This window comes from Scyliorhinus canicula, chromosome 19, assembly GCF_902713615.1.
Source record: "Scyliorhinus canicula chromosome 19, sScyCan1.1, whole genome shotgun sequence".
NCBI lineage: Eukaryota > Metazoa > Chordata > Chondrichthyes > Carcharhiniformes > Scyliorhinidae > Scyliorhinus > Scyliorhinus canicula.
The window spans coordinates 49,598,825-49,615,117 of NC_052164.1; the positions used below are offsets into that span (position 1 = coordinate 49,598,825).

The 16,293-nt window shown below is 45.4% G+C and overlaps 1 protein-coding gene across 1 annotated transcript in view; it reads right to left on the reverse strand.

Moving 5' to 3' along the window:
- Positions 1-9,219: 9,219 nt before the first annotated feature.
- Positions 9,220-16,293, reverse strand: part of LOC119954180 (proline-rich protein 29-like) — a 50,081-nt gene continuing 43,007 nt past the window's right edge. Inside the window, exons 5-6 of the mRNA XM_038779171.1 lie at positions 14,388-14,458; positions 9,220-9,389 (exon numbers count right to left, since the gene is read on the reverse strand). Of these exons, the coding sequence (XP_038635099.1) occupies positions 9,358-9,389; positions 14,388-14,458 (103 nt within the window). The 3' untranslated portion in view covers positions 9,220-9,357. The remainder of the gene's footprint in view (positions 9,390-14,387; positions 14,459-16,293) is intronic.

The following is a 16,293-nucleotide window of genomic DNA, read 5'->3' on the forward strand; positions in this document are numbered from 1 at the left end:
TTAGTGTTAGGAGTGAAAATATTCACAAGAAGGCCTGAGTATGTGTAATCAAAAAGCAGTTTATTATGTCAGAATTCTGGGAGACAAGATCTGGAGGCTCCGCAGCCCCGACAGCACCTTATCCCACTTGAGCTAAGGCTCGCATGGGTTAATATACAGATACAGAAGCTAAATCAGTTCGTAATCTCATTTACGTACAGCCAATCACCTTTGTTCGCATCACAATCATTACATGTAACTAATTAGACCTAATTAGTCCTCCATTATCTCAGTCCATGCCATAAATGGTTATTAGTTTGTAATCTATTGCCTCTTCCTGTTGTTGTTAAGTTCCCAGCTGGTAGCTAGCTGGGCAAAACAGAGTCATCTTAAGGCATTTAGACCTTGAGCAAAGTTTGTGAATGGTTCATTGTCTTTGGGTCAGCACCTGGCGATGAGTCATTTGTTCTGCACACAGGACTGTCTTTAGTACCAAACACAGAAAGCACATCGGGCTACGAAGTTAGCTACAATTTGCAACAATTAGCTATTATGCAAACAGCAGGTTATTCACACCAACATGTCCCACAGCCATATAATGTGAGAACAGAATTGAATATAATGTGAGAGCCATATAATGTGAGAACAGAATTGAATATAACGTGAGATACAGAATTTTCCCACCAACAGTTAGTCACAGATGGTGTGCCTTCTGATAGAGTCTTTCTTTCTCAATGAAATGTATCTTTGTTAAGAGTAATGAAATGGTTGCCTGAATGCTGCCACTATTTCTCAACCGTCCTTTACTTTAGCGATGGAAAGGGATAGGTATAAGCCGCAGGGCATGAGTTATTGCTGGGGGAAAGGCAATTATGATGCGATGAGGCAAGACTTAGAATGCATCGCCTGGAGAGGAAAACTGCAGGGGATGGGCACAATGGAAATGTGGAGCATGTTCAAGGAACAGCTACTGAGTGTCCTTGATAAGTATGTACCTGTTAGGCAGGGAGGACGTGGTCGAGTGAGGGAACCATGGGTTACTAAAGCAGTTGAAACACTTGTCAAGAGGAAGAAGGAGACCTTTGTGAAGATGAGACGTGATGGTTCAGTTGGGTCGCTTGAGAGTTACAAGTTAGCTAGGAAGGCTCTAAAGCGAGAGCTAAGAAGAGCCAAGCGAGGACATGAGAAGTCTTTGGCAGGTAGGATCAAGGATAACCCTAAAGCTTTCTATAGGTATGTCAGGAATAAAAGAACGACTAAGGTAAGAATAGGGCCAGTCAAGGACAGTAGTGGGAAATTGTGCGTAGAGTCTGAGGAGATCGGAGAGGTGCTAAATTAGTATTTTTCGTCAGTATTCACACAGGAAAAAGACAAAGTTGTCGAGGAGAATACTGAGATACAGGATACTAGACTAGAAGGGCTTGAGATTCATAAGGAGGAGGTGTTAGCGATCCTGGAAAGTGTGAAAAAGTCCCCAGGGCCGGATTGGATTTATCCTAGGATTCTCTGGGAAGCTAGGGAGGAGATTGCTGAGCCTTTGGCTTTGATCTTTAAATCATCTTTGTCTACAGGAATAGTGCCAGAGGACTGGAGGATAGCAAATGTTGTCCCCTTGTACAAGGAGGGGAGTAGAGATAACCCTGGTAACTATAGACCAGTGAGCCTTACTTCTGTTGTGGGAAAAGTCTTGGAAAGGTTTATAAGAGATAGGATGTATAATCAACTGGAAAGGAATAATTTGATTAGAGATAGTCAACATGGTTTTGTGAAGGGTAGGTCGTGCCTCACAAACCTCATTGAGTTCTTCGAGAAGGTGACCGAACAGGTGGATGAGGGTAAAGCAGTTGATGTGGTGTATATGGATTTCAGTAAAGCGTTTGATAAGGTTCCCCACGGTAGGCTATTGCAGAAAATACAGAGGCATGGGATTCAGGGTGATTTAGCAGTTTGGATCAGAAATTGGCTAGCTGATAGAAGACAAAGGGGCCTCACGGTAGCATGGTGGTTAGCATCAATGCTTCACAGCTCCAGGGTCCCAGGTTCGATTCCCGGCTGGGTCACTGTCTGTGTGGAGTCTGCACGTCCTCCCCGTGTGTGCGTGGGTTTCCTCCGGGTGCTCCGGTTTCCTCCCACAGTCCAAAGATATGCGGGTTAGGTGGATTGGCCATGCTAAATTGCCCGTAGTGTAAGGTTAATGGGGGGATTGTATACGGGTTACGTGGGTTTAAGTAGGGTGATCATTGCTCGGCACAACATCGAGGGCCGAAGGGCCTGTTCTGTGCTGTACTGTTCTATGATCTATGATAAAGAGTGGTGGTTGATGGGAAATGCTCTGACTGGTGTCCAGTTACTAGTGGTGTGCCACAAGGATCTGTTTTGGGGCCGTTGCTGTTTGTCATTTTTATAAATGACCTGGAGGAGGGCGTAGAAGGATGGGTGAGTACATTTGCAGATGATACTAAAGTCGGTGGAGTTGTGGACAGTGCAGAAGGATGTTACAAGTTACAGAGGGACATAGATAAGCTGCAGAGCTGGGCTGACAAATGGCAAATGGAGTTTAATGCAGAAAAGTGTGAGGTGATTCATTTTGGAAGGAATAACAGGAAGGCAGAGTACTGGGCTAATGGTAAGATTCTTGGTAGTATGGACGAGCAGAGAGATCTCAGTGTCCATGTCCATAGATCCCTGAAAGTTGCCACCCAGGTTGAGAGGGTTGTTAAGAAGGCGTACGGTGTGTTAGCTTTTATTGGTAGAGGAATTGAGTTTCGGAGCCATGAGGTCATGTTGCAGTTGTACAAAACTCTGTTGCGGCCGCATTTGGAGTATTGTGTGCAGTTCTGGTCGCCACATTATAGGAAGGATGTGGAATCATTGGAAAGGGTACAGAGGAGATTTACAAGAATGTTGCCTGGTATGGAGGGAAGATCATATGAGGAAAGGCTGAAGGACTTGAGGCTGTTTTCGTTAGAGAGAAGAAGGTTAAGAGGGGACTTAATTGAGGCATACAAGATGATCAGAGGATTAGATAGGGTGGACATCGAGAACCTTTTTCCTCGGATGGTGATGTCCAGCCCGAGGGGACATAGCTTTAAATTGAGGGGAGATAGATATAGGAGAGATGTCAGAGGTAGGTTCTTTACTCCGAGAGTAGTAAGGGCGTGGAATGCCCTGCCTGCAACAGTAGTGGACTCGCCAACACTAAACGCATTCAAATGGTCATTGGATAGGCATATGGACGATAAGGGAATAGTGTAGAGGGACTTTAGAAGGGTTTCACAGGACAGTGCAACATCGTGGGCCGAAGGGCATGTACTGTACTGTAATGTTCTATGTTCTATGTTCTATGTCATACGTTGAAACAAATTTTACCAGCTCATTTCAACACACTCTGTCCTCATACCCTTGTTAAATCTTTATTTTAGTTCAGGAAACTATTCTTAGACCCACACTGTAAACCTCAAATGAAATTCTATTATGCTGTGATCATTGTTACCTTCTGGCTCTTTTACTACCATGGTTCCCTCGCTCAACCACTTCCTCCCTGCCTAACAGGTACATACTTATCAAGGACACGCAGTAGCTGTTCCTTGAACATGCTCCACATTTCCATTGTGCCCATCCCCTGCAGTTTTCTTCTCCAGCCGATGCATCCTAAGTCTTGCCTCATTGCATCATAATTGCCTTTCCCCCAGATATAACTCTTGCATTGCGGTATATACCTATCCCTTTCCATCTCTAAAGTAAAGGTAATCGAATTGTGGTCACTATCACCAAAGTGCTCACCTACCTCCAAATCTGACACCTGTCCTGGTTCATTACCCAGTACCAGATCCAATACGGCCTCGCCTCTCATTGGCCTATCTACATACTGCGTCAGGAAACTGCGTCAGGAAACGGATCGATCTAAAGTACTTGAACTATAGTGTTTCCAGTCAATATTTGGAAAGTTAAAGTCCCCCATAACAACTACCCTGTTACTTTTGCTCCTACCCAGAATTATCTTTGCAATCCTTTCCTCTACATCTCTGGAACTTTTCGGAGGCCTATAGAAAACCCCTAACAGGGTGACCTCTCCTTTCCTGTTTCTTAACTCAGCCCATACTACCTTAGTATTCGAGTCCTCATCAAATGTCCTCTCAGCCACCGTAATACTGTCCTTGACTAACAATGCCACCCCTCCCCCTCTCTTACCACTGTCCCTGAGCTTACTGAAATATCTAAATCCCGGCACCTGCAGCAGCCATTCCTGTCCCTGCTCTATCCATGTCTCCGAAATGGCCACAGCATCGAAATCCCAGGTACCAACCCATGCCGCAAGCTCACCCACCTTATTCCGGATGCTCCTGGCATTGAAGTAGACGCACTTGAAACCACCTTCCTTCCTGCCGGTCCACTCCTGCAACTTTGAATCCTTACACATGACCTCACTAATCTCAACTTCTTGTGTACTGGAGCGACAATTCAGGTTCCCAATCCCCTGCTGAACTAGTTTAAACCCTCCCGAAGAGCATTAGCAAACCTCCACCCAAAGATATTAGTAGCCCTCTGGTCCAGGTGTAGACCATCCCATTTCTAGAGGTCCCACCTACCCCAGAATGAGCCCCAATTGTCCAGGAATCTGAAACCCTCCCTCCTGCACCATCCCTGCACCCATGTGTTCAACTGCTCTCTCTCCCTATTCCTCAACTCGCTAGCACGTGGCACGGGTAACAACCCAGAGATAATAACTCTGTCCTGGATCTAAGTTTCCACCCTCGCTCCCTGAATTCGTGCCTTACATCCCTGTCCCTTTTCCTACCTATGTCGTTGGTACCTATGTGGACCACGACTTGGGGCTGCTCCCCCTCCCTCTTAAGGATCCCGAAAACACGATCCGAGACATCGCGGACCCTGGCACCTGGGAGGCAACACCCCAATCGCGAGTCTCTCTCGTTCCCACAGAATCTCCTATCTATCCCCCAAACTATGGAGTGGAATGGAATGTTTTGCTCTAAGAAATTGACCCCATGTGTCATCCATGAATTCATCTGTCAGGGCGTTTTGCCAATCTGATTCATCCAATATTTGTGAAGAAATTATATGGCTTATTGTCACGAGTAGGCTTCAATTAAGTTACTGTGAAAAGCTCCTAGTCGCCACATTCCGGCACCTGGTACGGGAATTGAACCGTGTTGCTGGCCTGCCTTGGTCTGCTTTAAAAGCCAGCAATTTAGCCCAGTGTGCTAAACCAGCTTGAGATTAAAACCACCCATGATTATTGCAGTGCCCTTCTTCCAATCCCTCATTATGTCTTCCTGTATATTCTGTTTTACAATGTAAGGATCTATAAACTACTCACACTAGTGACTTCTTTGCTCTCCACCCAAATTGATTTTACCTCCTGATCTTACAAACAAAGATCTGGGGCTGGATTCACCAAAAATGGGGCTATGTCCCCACGTCGGCGTAGAAAAGCTGGCGTTTCACTATTGACTTTCCTTAAGAAAGTTCTGAGTGATTCTCCTACCTGCAGGGGGCTGGCAGGGCCCAGGAGTGCTCCTCGCAGCTCTCGCTGCGGATACGGGGCCCTGCATTTCTGGTAGGGAGTCTGCGCATGCGCGTGGCGATGGCCTGCAGTGGCCTCGTCATGCGCGATGGCGGACTCGGACCACAGACCATCATACAAAATGTAGCCCCCCCCCCCCACGGAGATCGCGCACGCCCTTGGATCCGTGCCGCCCGATCGCTCCCCTGGCCATCCTTGATGCCCCCCCCACTCCCCACCAGGGGCCGCAGACTGAAACCCGGCCAGTTTTGCTCGGAAAATCTGTCAATGACCCCGAAGCCGCGCAGATTGCGCGCAAGCGATTCCCGTTGCTGAGGAGGACTGTAAACATGAGAAAAATACATTATTAAACCCGTAGAATGGGATTACAAATGGCAACTTGATTTCAAAATCAAAGAGAATAAAAGATTGGTGACAGCACAGATGGAGGCATTTCAGCTCATCAGGCCTGTGCTAATTCTGTGAAAGAACAATTTTACAAATCTCAGACTCCCGCTCCTTCCTGTAGTCCTGCAATTTGTTTTTTGAACTTTAGGAAGTTCATTCAATTTCCTTTTGAACTCCATGATAGAACCTGCATCCACCTTACTCCCACATAGTGGGCGGGATTCTCCTGCACTTGACGCGATGGTCCAACATACAGTGCAGAAGGAGGCCATTCAGCCCATCGAGTCTTGCACCCACCCACTTAAGCCCTCACTTCCACCCTATTCCTGCAACCCAATAACCCCTCCTAACCTTTTCGGTCACTAAGGGCAATTTATCATGGCCCATCTACCTAACCTGCACATATTTGGACTGTGGAAGGAAACCGGAGCACCCGGTGGAAACCCATGCCGACACAGGGAGAACGTGCAGACTCTGCACAGTCAGTGACCCAGTGGGGGATCAAACCTGGGACCCTGGCGCTGTGAAGCCACAGTAGCTACTTGTGCTACCGTGCTGCCCCTGTGCTACCATGCTGCGTCACAGTCTCCTTTTCTGAGGAAGGATGTTCTTGTTCTCGAGGGTGTGCAGCGAATATTTACTAGGTTGGTTCCTGGGTTGGCGGAACTGTCATCTGAAGAGAGATTGACTAGGTTAAGCTTGTTTTCGCTGGAGTTTAGATGAATGAGGGGGGACCTCATAAAGACTTATAAAATTCTATCAGGACTAGATAGGGTGGATGCAAGGAGAATGTTCCCGATGGTGGGTGTGTCCAGAACCAGGGATCACAGTCTGAGGATTCGGGAAAGACCATTTAGGTCAGAGATGAGGAGACATTTCTTCAGCCAAAAACTGTGGAATTCATTACCACAGGAAGTAGTTGAGGCTACGACATTGAATATATTCAAGAGGTGGTTAGATATGGTACTTCAGGCGAATGGATCAAAGATTCACGAGAGAAAGCAGGATTAGAATATTGAGTTGGACAATCAGCCACGATCGTGATGAATGGAGGAGCAGGCTCGAAGTGCCAAATGACCTCCTCCTGCTCCTATCTTCTCTGTTTCTATGTTTCTCTGTAATATATTCCAGATCCTTACCACTCATTGTGTCAATCTGTCTCCAGCACACTCACAGACAGTACTCTCTAGATCCTAACCACTCGCTGTGTGAATCTGCCTCCAACACACTCACAAATCGTACATTCCAGATCCTAACCACTCACTGTGCGAATCTGCCTCCAACACACTCACAGACAATACATTCCAGATCCTAACCACTCACTGCGTAAAACATTTTCCCTCACGTCATAGAACATAGAACAGTACAGCACAGAACAGGCCCTTCGGCCCTCGATGTTGTGCCGAGCAATGATCACCCTACTCAAACCCACGTATCCACCCTATACTCGTAACCCAACAACCCCCCCCCCCTAACCTTACTTTTTAGGACACTACGGGCAATTTAGCATGGCCAATCCACCTAACCCGCACATCTTTGGACTGTGGGAGGAAACCGGAGCACCCGGAGGAAACCCACGCACACACGGGGAGGACGTGCAGACTCCGCACAGTGACCCAGCCGGGAATCGAACCTGGGACCCTGGAGCTGTGAAGCATTTATGCTAACCACCATGCTACCGTGCTGCCCCTTACAGAAACATTGGTTCATATTGGTTCACTGGCCAATCACTTTAAATCGATGTCCACTAGTATCTAACTCCTCCACCAATGAGAACAGTTTCTCTCTATCTATTCTGTCAAAACCTCTCAAGACCTATCAAATCTCCTTTTGCCATTCATTCCTCAAGGGCGAACAGCCGCAGCATCTCCAAGTTGTCTGATCCATTGTAAGTGTGATGTATTACATTTTGCTAAATAAAATAAAGATGTCATATAACACAATCAAAGCAAACACTGAGGGTTATCTTTAGAGGGATGTAATTGCAAAGTAGAGAAGTGATTCTGAACTCATAATGTTAAACCACATTTGGAGAACTATGTATATTTTTGATCACCACATTATAAAAAGGATATCAAGCCATTGGAGCGGATGGAAAAATATTTACGAGGATGACACCAGAAATAGCAGGAAAGAATTAAGAGTCTGTGCTTCCGCTTCCGAGATGAGAAGACTTCATACTTCTCTAATAGAGGCCTTTAAATTATGAAAGGTTTGAAAAGAGTGTGTCGTAAAATGCATTTAACAGATTGCAGCATGACATCACCAGAAAGAAAATGTGTCGCGCAATCCAGTTTCAGTTTTACTCTAGCCTTTGAACAGCATTAATGCTGAAGTGCTTTCAAGCTTTCTCTTCATGTACATCTGTTCTCATGTGCCTAGTCTAAATAAATTAATCCACAGCATGTTTATATAATCCCTCCTGAGTGATTGGTGCCTTAATATTGTTCTCAGGTGGGAAACAGCATAGCCAAAGGCCATCAATAGAACAGAACAGAATTTTTACAGTGCAGAAGGAGGTCACCCAGTCTATTGAGTCTGCACCGACTCCTGGAAAGAAAACACCACCTCGTCTCACGCCCTAACCCTATCCCCGCATCCTCACCCAATCTTTTGGACACTAAGGGGAAATTTATCATTGCCAATCTACCTAACCCGCACATCTTTGGACTGTGGGAGGAAACCGGAGCACCCGGAGGAAACCCACGCAGACACGGGGAGAATGTGCAAACTACACACACAGTCACCAGAGGCTGGAATTGAACCCGGGTCCCTGGCACTGTTAGGCAGCAGTGCTAATCACTGTGCCGCTCCCAAATATAAGGTAGTCACCAAGAAACCCAAAAGGGGATTCAAAAGAAACTTCATTAGTCAGAGTGTTGAGATAGCGGAACTCTCACAGGGAATAATTGAATCAAATTGTAACAATGTATTTGATGGGAAGCCGGATAGGCACATGAGGGACATGGTAATATAGAGTTTTATACATAGAGTTAGAGAAGGAAGAATGGGAAAAAAATCAAGCAGAACATAATTGCGAGCAAGACCTGTATGGGTCCTGTATATTTGGTGTCAAATTTCTTCAATTCTCAATGAAGAAATGAAACCTGGAAGCACCCAGCTTGCTGTATAAAAAACAGGACAATGTTCTGTCCTGGGGGCCGTGGGGAATGTATGCCATTTGCAGTGTCTTGTTTTTTTTTTCAGTTTTTACGGCTCTTTGTTTCCACGGGGAATAGACAATTAAAAGAGTGTTCAGCAGAGCACCATATACGAGCCTGTGATAATCAAAGCAATAGCACAGATAAGTCCTGCCAAGTGCACATTTATTGCAATGTTTACAGAGTCTCATTTCATTAGCTGCTGGTGCTCAGCCTGTCAGGTCTCGGCAGTCAAGGATCCAGACGTGTGGTTTGTGGAAGGATGTCCACCAAACATGGGACTCATCACATTTGGCCATCAGCCACATCGTAATACTCTGCAGAGTGAAGAACAGATTATCAGTGACCTTCGAAAACAACTTGTGGAAATTGATTAAGCCTAATTGGAAAATGTACTGCGCTATCTCTTCTTTCCTTGGAGATTTCAACCGACAATTAGACATCACCTTTAGAATCATAGAATCAGTGTAGAAGGAGGCCATTTGGCCCATTGAGCTTGCACCAGCCATTGGAAACAGCACCATACTTAAGTCCATGCCTCCCCCTATTCCCTACCTACCCTTTTGGATACAAGGGGCAATTGAGCATGGCCAATCCACCTAACCTGCACATCTTTGGATTGTAGGAGGAAACCGGAGCACCCGAAGGAAACCGGAGCACACACTGGGAGAACGTACAAACTAGTAAACCTACGCAGACACTGGGAGAAAGTGCAAACTCCACACAGGCAGTTACCCGAGTCCGGAATTGAACCCCAGTCCCTGGCCTTGTGAGGCAGCATTGCTAACCACTGTGTCACCGTGCCACCCCCTGAAGGACTTCACAGGAATATTAGATTAAAATGAATACGTACCAAAGCAGGAGACATTAAAGAAAGTAAGACTTGCATTTTTATGTGCCTTTCTTAAACACCAGACATCCCAAACTGTTTTACAGCCAATGATGTTTTCTTTGAGGTGCGGTCACTGCTATAATGTAGGAAACCTGGCAGCCAACTCACACATAGGAAGCTCCCACAGACAGCAATGTGATAATGTGAAAATTACCATAGACGTTTAGAGCCTGGAATGAGGCCATTTCACCCATTAGGTCTGTGTTGGCTCTCTGTGACTGGTTTGTCTAGTCCCTCTCCCCCAACCTTTCCCTGGAGCCCCGGAAATGTTTTTCTCTTCAGAAATATGTTCAGTTCCCTTTTGAATCTGCCTCCACCACACTCTCGGACAATGCGTTCCAGACCCTTGCCATGTGAGTGGCCCTTTAAGAAAGGTTTGATCTCTTGTCGTGTGACTTGCTGCACAGCTTCAGTGATGTCAATTTGTGGGTGGAGCTGGGCTGTGGCTGTCAGATGAGAAGGGTTTTTTTTTGGTTTCAGTTTTCGTTTTGATGCTTTGAACTGCAGAAGGAGAAGGAAGTGTTTTCCCTGTTTTTAAAAGCTGTTCTAGTGAAAAGCACATCGGGTGTGGCAAAACTGCCTTGGTAATTTTAAAGATAAGAGTTGTTTTCCAGAAAGAGTTTGAAACTGCTGGTTGAAACTGGATCAGAATCTCAGGGAAAGGACCAGGCCAATTCAAGTGAGAATACAGTGCGCTGGGCCATGCCCTTGAAAGGGGTTTTGGTTTATTGGATTTTGTCATTGAATTGCAACAGCTAAGGGGGAATTAATTAAGTGTTATATAGATTACTGTAGCTGTTGTGTTGGCTTTATGTTTGAAATTGATCAAAAAAAGTCTTGCTGTGTTTACATATATATGTTAACTACATTCTAAGAATTCACCTTGTTTTGATTAAAGCGCCTCAGAAGTCTGATGAATCACACCTGAAGCAAAGGCCTATCCTAGCCAAATTCAACATCAAGGTTATAGGTCAGGTAAACTTCATAATACACTTTGGAGTATCTAAGCCCTGTCCCTTAACAGCTTAAAAACATTTTTCCTCATGTTGACGTTACTGTTTTTGACAACCAGCTTAAATCTGTGCCCCCTGCCAATGAAAACAGTTTCTCCTGTCTACTCTATCAGGCCCTTCCTGATTTTGAACACCTCTATAAAATCTCCGCTTCACCGAGGGGGGCAACCCCAACGTCACACTTCTCTACGGTAACTTCCATCTGACACTTGCCCCCCCCCCCCCCCCCCCGGCTCTGCCAGCCAGTCCATGCCCTCTTGAGGTTTTTCACTATCCTTCTGACAGTTTACAATAATTCCAAGTTCTGTGTTATCCACAGATTTTGAAATTGTGCCCTGTACACTGAAGTCTGGGTCAATTATACTATATCAGTTAAAGCAGGCGTCTTCACACTGACCCTGGAATACCCCACTATATATCTTTCTCTCGTCACCCATTCACCACTGCTTTCAGTTTCCCACCATCCAGCCAATTCCATACCCATGTTGCTACTGCTGCTTTTATTCCTTGGGCTTCAGCTTTGCTGACAAACTTGCATGAGGGATTTTATCAAATTCCTTTTGAAATTCCATGACTACACAATTGCATCGACTCTTCTCTCGGTTACCTCATTAAGAAAATTCAAAAAACACAATTTGCCCTTTTCAAATCCGTGTTGTCGTTCCTTAATTAACCACATTTGTCCAAGTGACTGTTAATTTTGTCTGAATATCCAGAGTATCATTTTTGTGATGTGTATTGAGGGATATATATCGGCCAGGACACCAGGAAGAATGATTCTATTCTCTACTTCCAAAGAGTATCATGAGAGCCACAGAATCCCTACAGTGCAGAAGGAGGACATTTGGCCCATCGAGTCTGCACTGACCCTCTGAAAGAGCACTCTTCCCAGACACCCTATCCCGCCCTATCCGTGTAACCTCATGAATTCATCATGGCCAATCCACCGAACCTGTATATCTTGGAGCACTAAGGGGCAATTTAGTCATGACCAATACAGCTAACCTTCACATCTTTGGACTGTGGTGGGAAACTGGAGCACCCAGAGGAAATCCACGCTGGCATGGGGAGAAAGTGAAAAGTCCACACAGGCAGACACCTAAGGCCGGAATCGGACCTGGGTCCCTGGCACTGTGAGGCAGCAGTGCTAACCACTGTGCTGCCGTGCCGCCCATCATGCCGTCCCATCTCTTATGTGACTCGAAAGGCAGTCACAAATTTACTGCAAGAGGTGGATCTTAAGGAGAAAGAAGTTTTGGGAGGTAACTTTGGCAATGTCTCCCAATTGTGGATGAGGTGAATGGGATGTGCACAAGAGGTTGGAGTTGGAGGAGCGCAGCTACCTTAGCGGGATGAATTCTACCGATAAAAATTGGAACATATGTTTAACATGACTGTCCCGCCTAAGCTGCAAAAACAATAATAAGGTTAAAGAGAGTTTTTACTCCTGATTTTCCCACAAACTTCCTCCGCTAACTTTCCTGCTCTCCCCATTTCCTTCAGCAAAACTACTGCCTCTGCTGGGAGGAATCCAGTACGCGAGGGTATTATCTTCAAAATAGTGCTCGACCATTGAAGGGAAGATGTCAGGAAGCAATTCACACCAAGAAGAGTGAAAATATCAACTCTCTTATGCCAAATAGTTGTTGTTATGGCTGGACCAATTGAGATTGAAATCGGAGAGATTTTTGTTCAGTAAGGGCATCAAGGGGTATGGATTAAAGGCAACTAAATGAATTTGTGCAAATTACGCATGAACCAGCTGAATGGAAGAGCAGTCTGAAGGGGCTGAATGGCCCCCTCGTGTTCATCTGTTAACTTCTCCATGCCAGTGTGTTTCAGTAACTGACTGGACTTGCGAATAGGTGACTGATCACATATTGTAGATTGGTGCTACTCAATCTAACTCTAGGGCTACATGTTGGCTGCCTCTTCCGTGATCCTAAACCTCCACCCCATGGGTTTTTTGGTCTCAGTCCCCAGCTCGACATCAGTGTATGAAGCAAGGCAGAGACCATGTGGTTGAGTGAAGGCCCGTGCGCCGGACCCTGGTTATATTTTGGGGGTCCCACTCCTCGGCTGCGATGCAATTTGTTCAATTGCCGCATGTTTTGTTTTGTTATTTGTTATATATTGTTGTAGTATGTGTAAACATATGCAAAATATTAGGTAGTAATTATTCTACATTGAATAGAATCCCTCCAGTTCAGAAGAAGGCCATTTGGCCCATCGGGTCCGCGCCAAACCTTTGAAAGAGCACCCGACCTAGCTGCCCCACTCAAACCCAACCCAAACTGCACATCTTTGGACACAAATGGGCAATTATAGCAGGGTCAATCCATCTAAACTTCACATTTTATGTGTAAGTGTTCCAAAGAGCCACAAATCACAGCTTGACTGGAGACTCATGTGGTATGTAAGAGAACCAGTTCAAACCGTTCCTTCTTTTAAAGACGGTATTGGCAATTAGATATGAAGAATTGTGACCTTTCCAAACTTAAAGTCCGATAACTAACAATATTTGGGAACAAAAGAGGAAAACAAATCGCATAGCATTATTGATGGAGCCTGAAACATGTTATAGGTCCATGTTTTCATGCATTACTATATGCTGGTATGTTAATGGAATTTGGCAAGAGTTCTTACTGTAGCCCAGGTCTTTAGATATTGGAGATGGGTTTTAGAGGAGGGAGAGAATGTAAAAAAATCAAGTTGACGCTCAGAAGTGATGCCTTTGGAAAACTGTACTCCGGCCTTGGGTAGCTGAGTGTCGTTTGCATTTCCCCCGTGTCTGCGTGAATTTGCTTTGGGTGCTCCAGTTTCCTCTCACAGTTCAAAGATGTGCGGGTTAGGTGGGGATAGGGCGGGGGAGTGGGCCTCTGTAGGCTGATCTTTCAGATGGTCGGTGCAGACACGATGGCTGAATGGCCTCCTTCTGCACTGTAGGGATTTTATGGTTTGCATAACAATTAATTCATAGCATTTTGCATATAGTTACAGATAACATGATATAATAAAAAATAACAAAACAAAGCAAGGATTTTATCGATCCTTATGGCATGTTATACATTAAACATTGAAACTATCAGGGAGAAGGGAAGGCCCCATGGTGCAGAAGAACAGTGGAGCGAAAGATGGAATGAATCAGATTATAGTGTCACGCAATGTCAAACTTAGTAAAAAGACAAAGGTATTTTCAGGTCTGTGAATGGAATGGGTTCAGGAGAATTATTGGAAATAAGGGAACTGACCAATTGTGATACACTTTAGGATGTCTGACCTGGGGTAAGTTATAGTTAAAGGAGTTAATAGGCTTTTTAACAGCGACAGCATGGAATATTATTTGGGATGGGGAGGTTTAGGTGTGTATTGGGCAGGAGCACAAGGTATTTCATGGTGATTCAGCTTACCTGAAGCTGGACGGACATCAGCCCCAACTGTCCCTGTGGCACTTGGCGGTGGGGGTGGAGGAACGGCTTTACTAGGAGAAAATCCAACAGATTCTGGTTAATTATGAACCCATTGTAGCGACTAAAGCGACTGTGGCCTATCTAACCCTTTATTCATCGACAATTTTACTGGAAATTCCTGCTGGGTCATGAACAGTTTGACCAACTTTAACTCATAGCGACACAGCCAGGTTTATTAGCTCCGTGTGGCCACATGCAATAAGTTGCTTCATTTTTGGGGATGTGGAAAGACAGGTTGAGTACCTTTGGAAGTGCAGTGAGGACAGGCTTTTGCCGAGGAGTAGATCATTTTGAACATTTGCTTTCCTTTGGAGTCCAAGATTCATATTTTCTGGATTTACCTGATGTATTATCGTTAAATTGAAGCACGGTTCAGGATTTGTTCTTTTGCCACTCGCAAGATTCATCGGCCTCGACCCGACACCAAGTCGGGCACGACGAGGCCGCTGAATCGCGTGCCCAAGGTCTGTGATACAGTGGTGGGCAGGGAGATTAAATGACAAAAGATTTCACGATGGCACAGCCAAAGAGAGCAGTGATGGATATTGAAGTGTTGGCTAGTGTAGACTTGAGAGATGAACAGACACTTCCAACACCGATGAAGGTTCAACTCAATTTTATTAACTATATCTAACTAACTAACACACGATGACTGTGAGTCTAAATTATGCTAACTTAAACGAGAGACTGTGCTGGGCTGGATGAGTTCTTGTTACACTCAGAGGCAGCACCCAGAATGAGCGGGCACCGTGGTGCCCTCTGCCTTTATAGTGTGTGTATTCTAACTGGTGATTGGCTGCGGTGTTTGTACAAGCTGATTGGTCCCTGTGTGTGTCCATCAGTTTGTGTCTGCACCATGATATACTGGGGTATATTATGACAGATATAGTAAATAAACAAAGGCTGGCTGGCAATCCCATGCCCCCCGCGGTGTTTCGCATTGGCGGACATGGCCCGCCTTTGGCCGAAGGCTGGATTATCTGGTTCCGTTGTCGTCAACGGGGTTTCTCATTGTATGTGCGCCCTGCCGCTGGCTAAATTGCTGAAGGAAATTAAAATGTTAATATTTTTCTTTGCTTCAGTTATATTTTTGTTGTTAGCCGAAAAGAGAAACAGAAGTAGAGGTTCAACGTTCTAAGTTCGTAAGGACCTAGTTCAGGGTTTACTGAGAGATGTTACTTTGTCAGGGTAAGGTGATGAGCTGAAAGACCACACAGAACACACCACTGACATCACTGCAGATCATGTGACATTCCAGCAGCAGGCAGTGTTACTTGAATACATAACATAACAGTCCTCCCCCCTTACTCCTTTAGTGCAAACGGCTTCTTGTTAAACAGACCCAATAAAATATTCATCAAACCACAGAGAAAATGCTGAAAAATCTCAGCAGTTTGGCAGCATCTGTAGGGAGAGAACAGAGCAAATGTTTCGAGTTCAGATGACCCTTTGTCAGAGCTGAAAGACTTGGAAAGTGGGAAATGCTTATAAATGCTCACTGTGGGGTGAGAGAATGAAAGATGAGTCATAACCACAGAAACCCAGGGAAATGGGGTACTAATAGCCACAGAAACCCAGGGAAATGGGGTACTAATAGCCACAGAAATCCAGGGAAATGGGGTACTAATAGCCACAGAAACCCAGGGAAACGGGGTGCTAATAGCCACAGAAACCAAGGGGAAAAGAGGCAGTCCCCACAGAAACAAATTGTGAAAGGCCAAACAGCAGAGAAACTAACATCAGAGGGAAAATATGACAGATGTAGATGTGGGAGAGGGGACGGGGAAGCAAAGGGGAGAAAAGGTAAGTAAAGGGGGGATAAGATGGGGGTGGGGGGGGGGGGGGG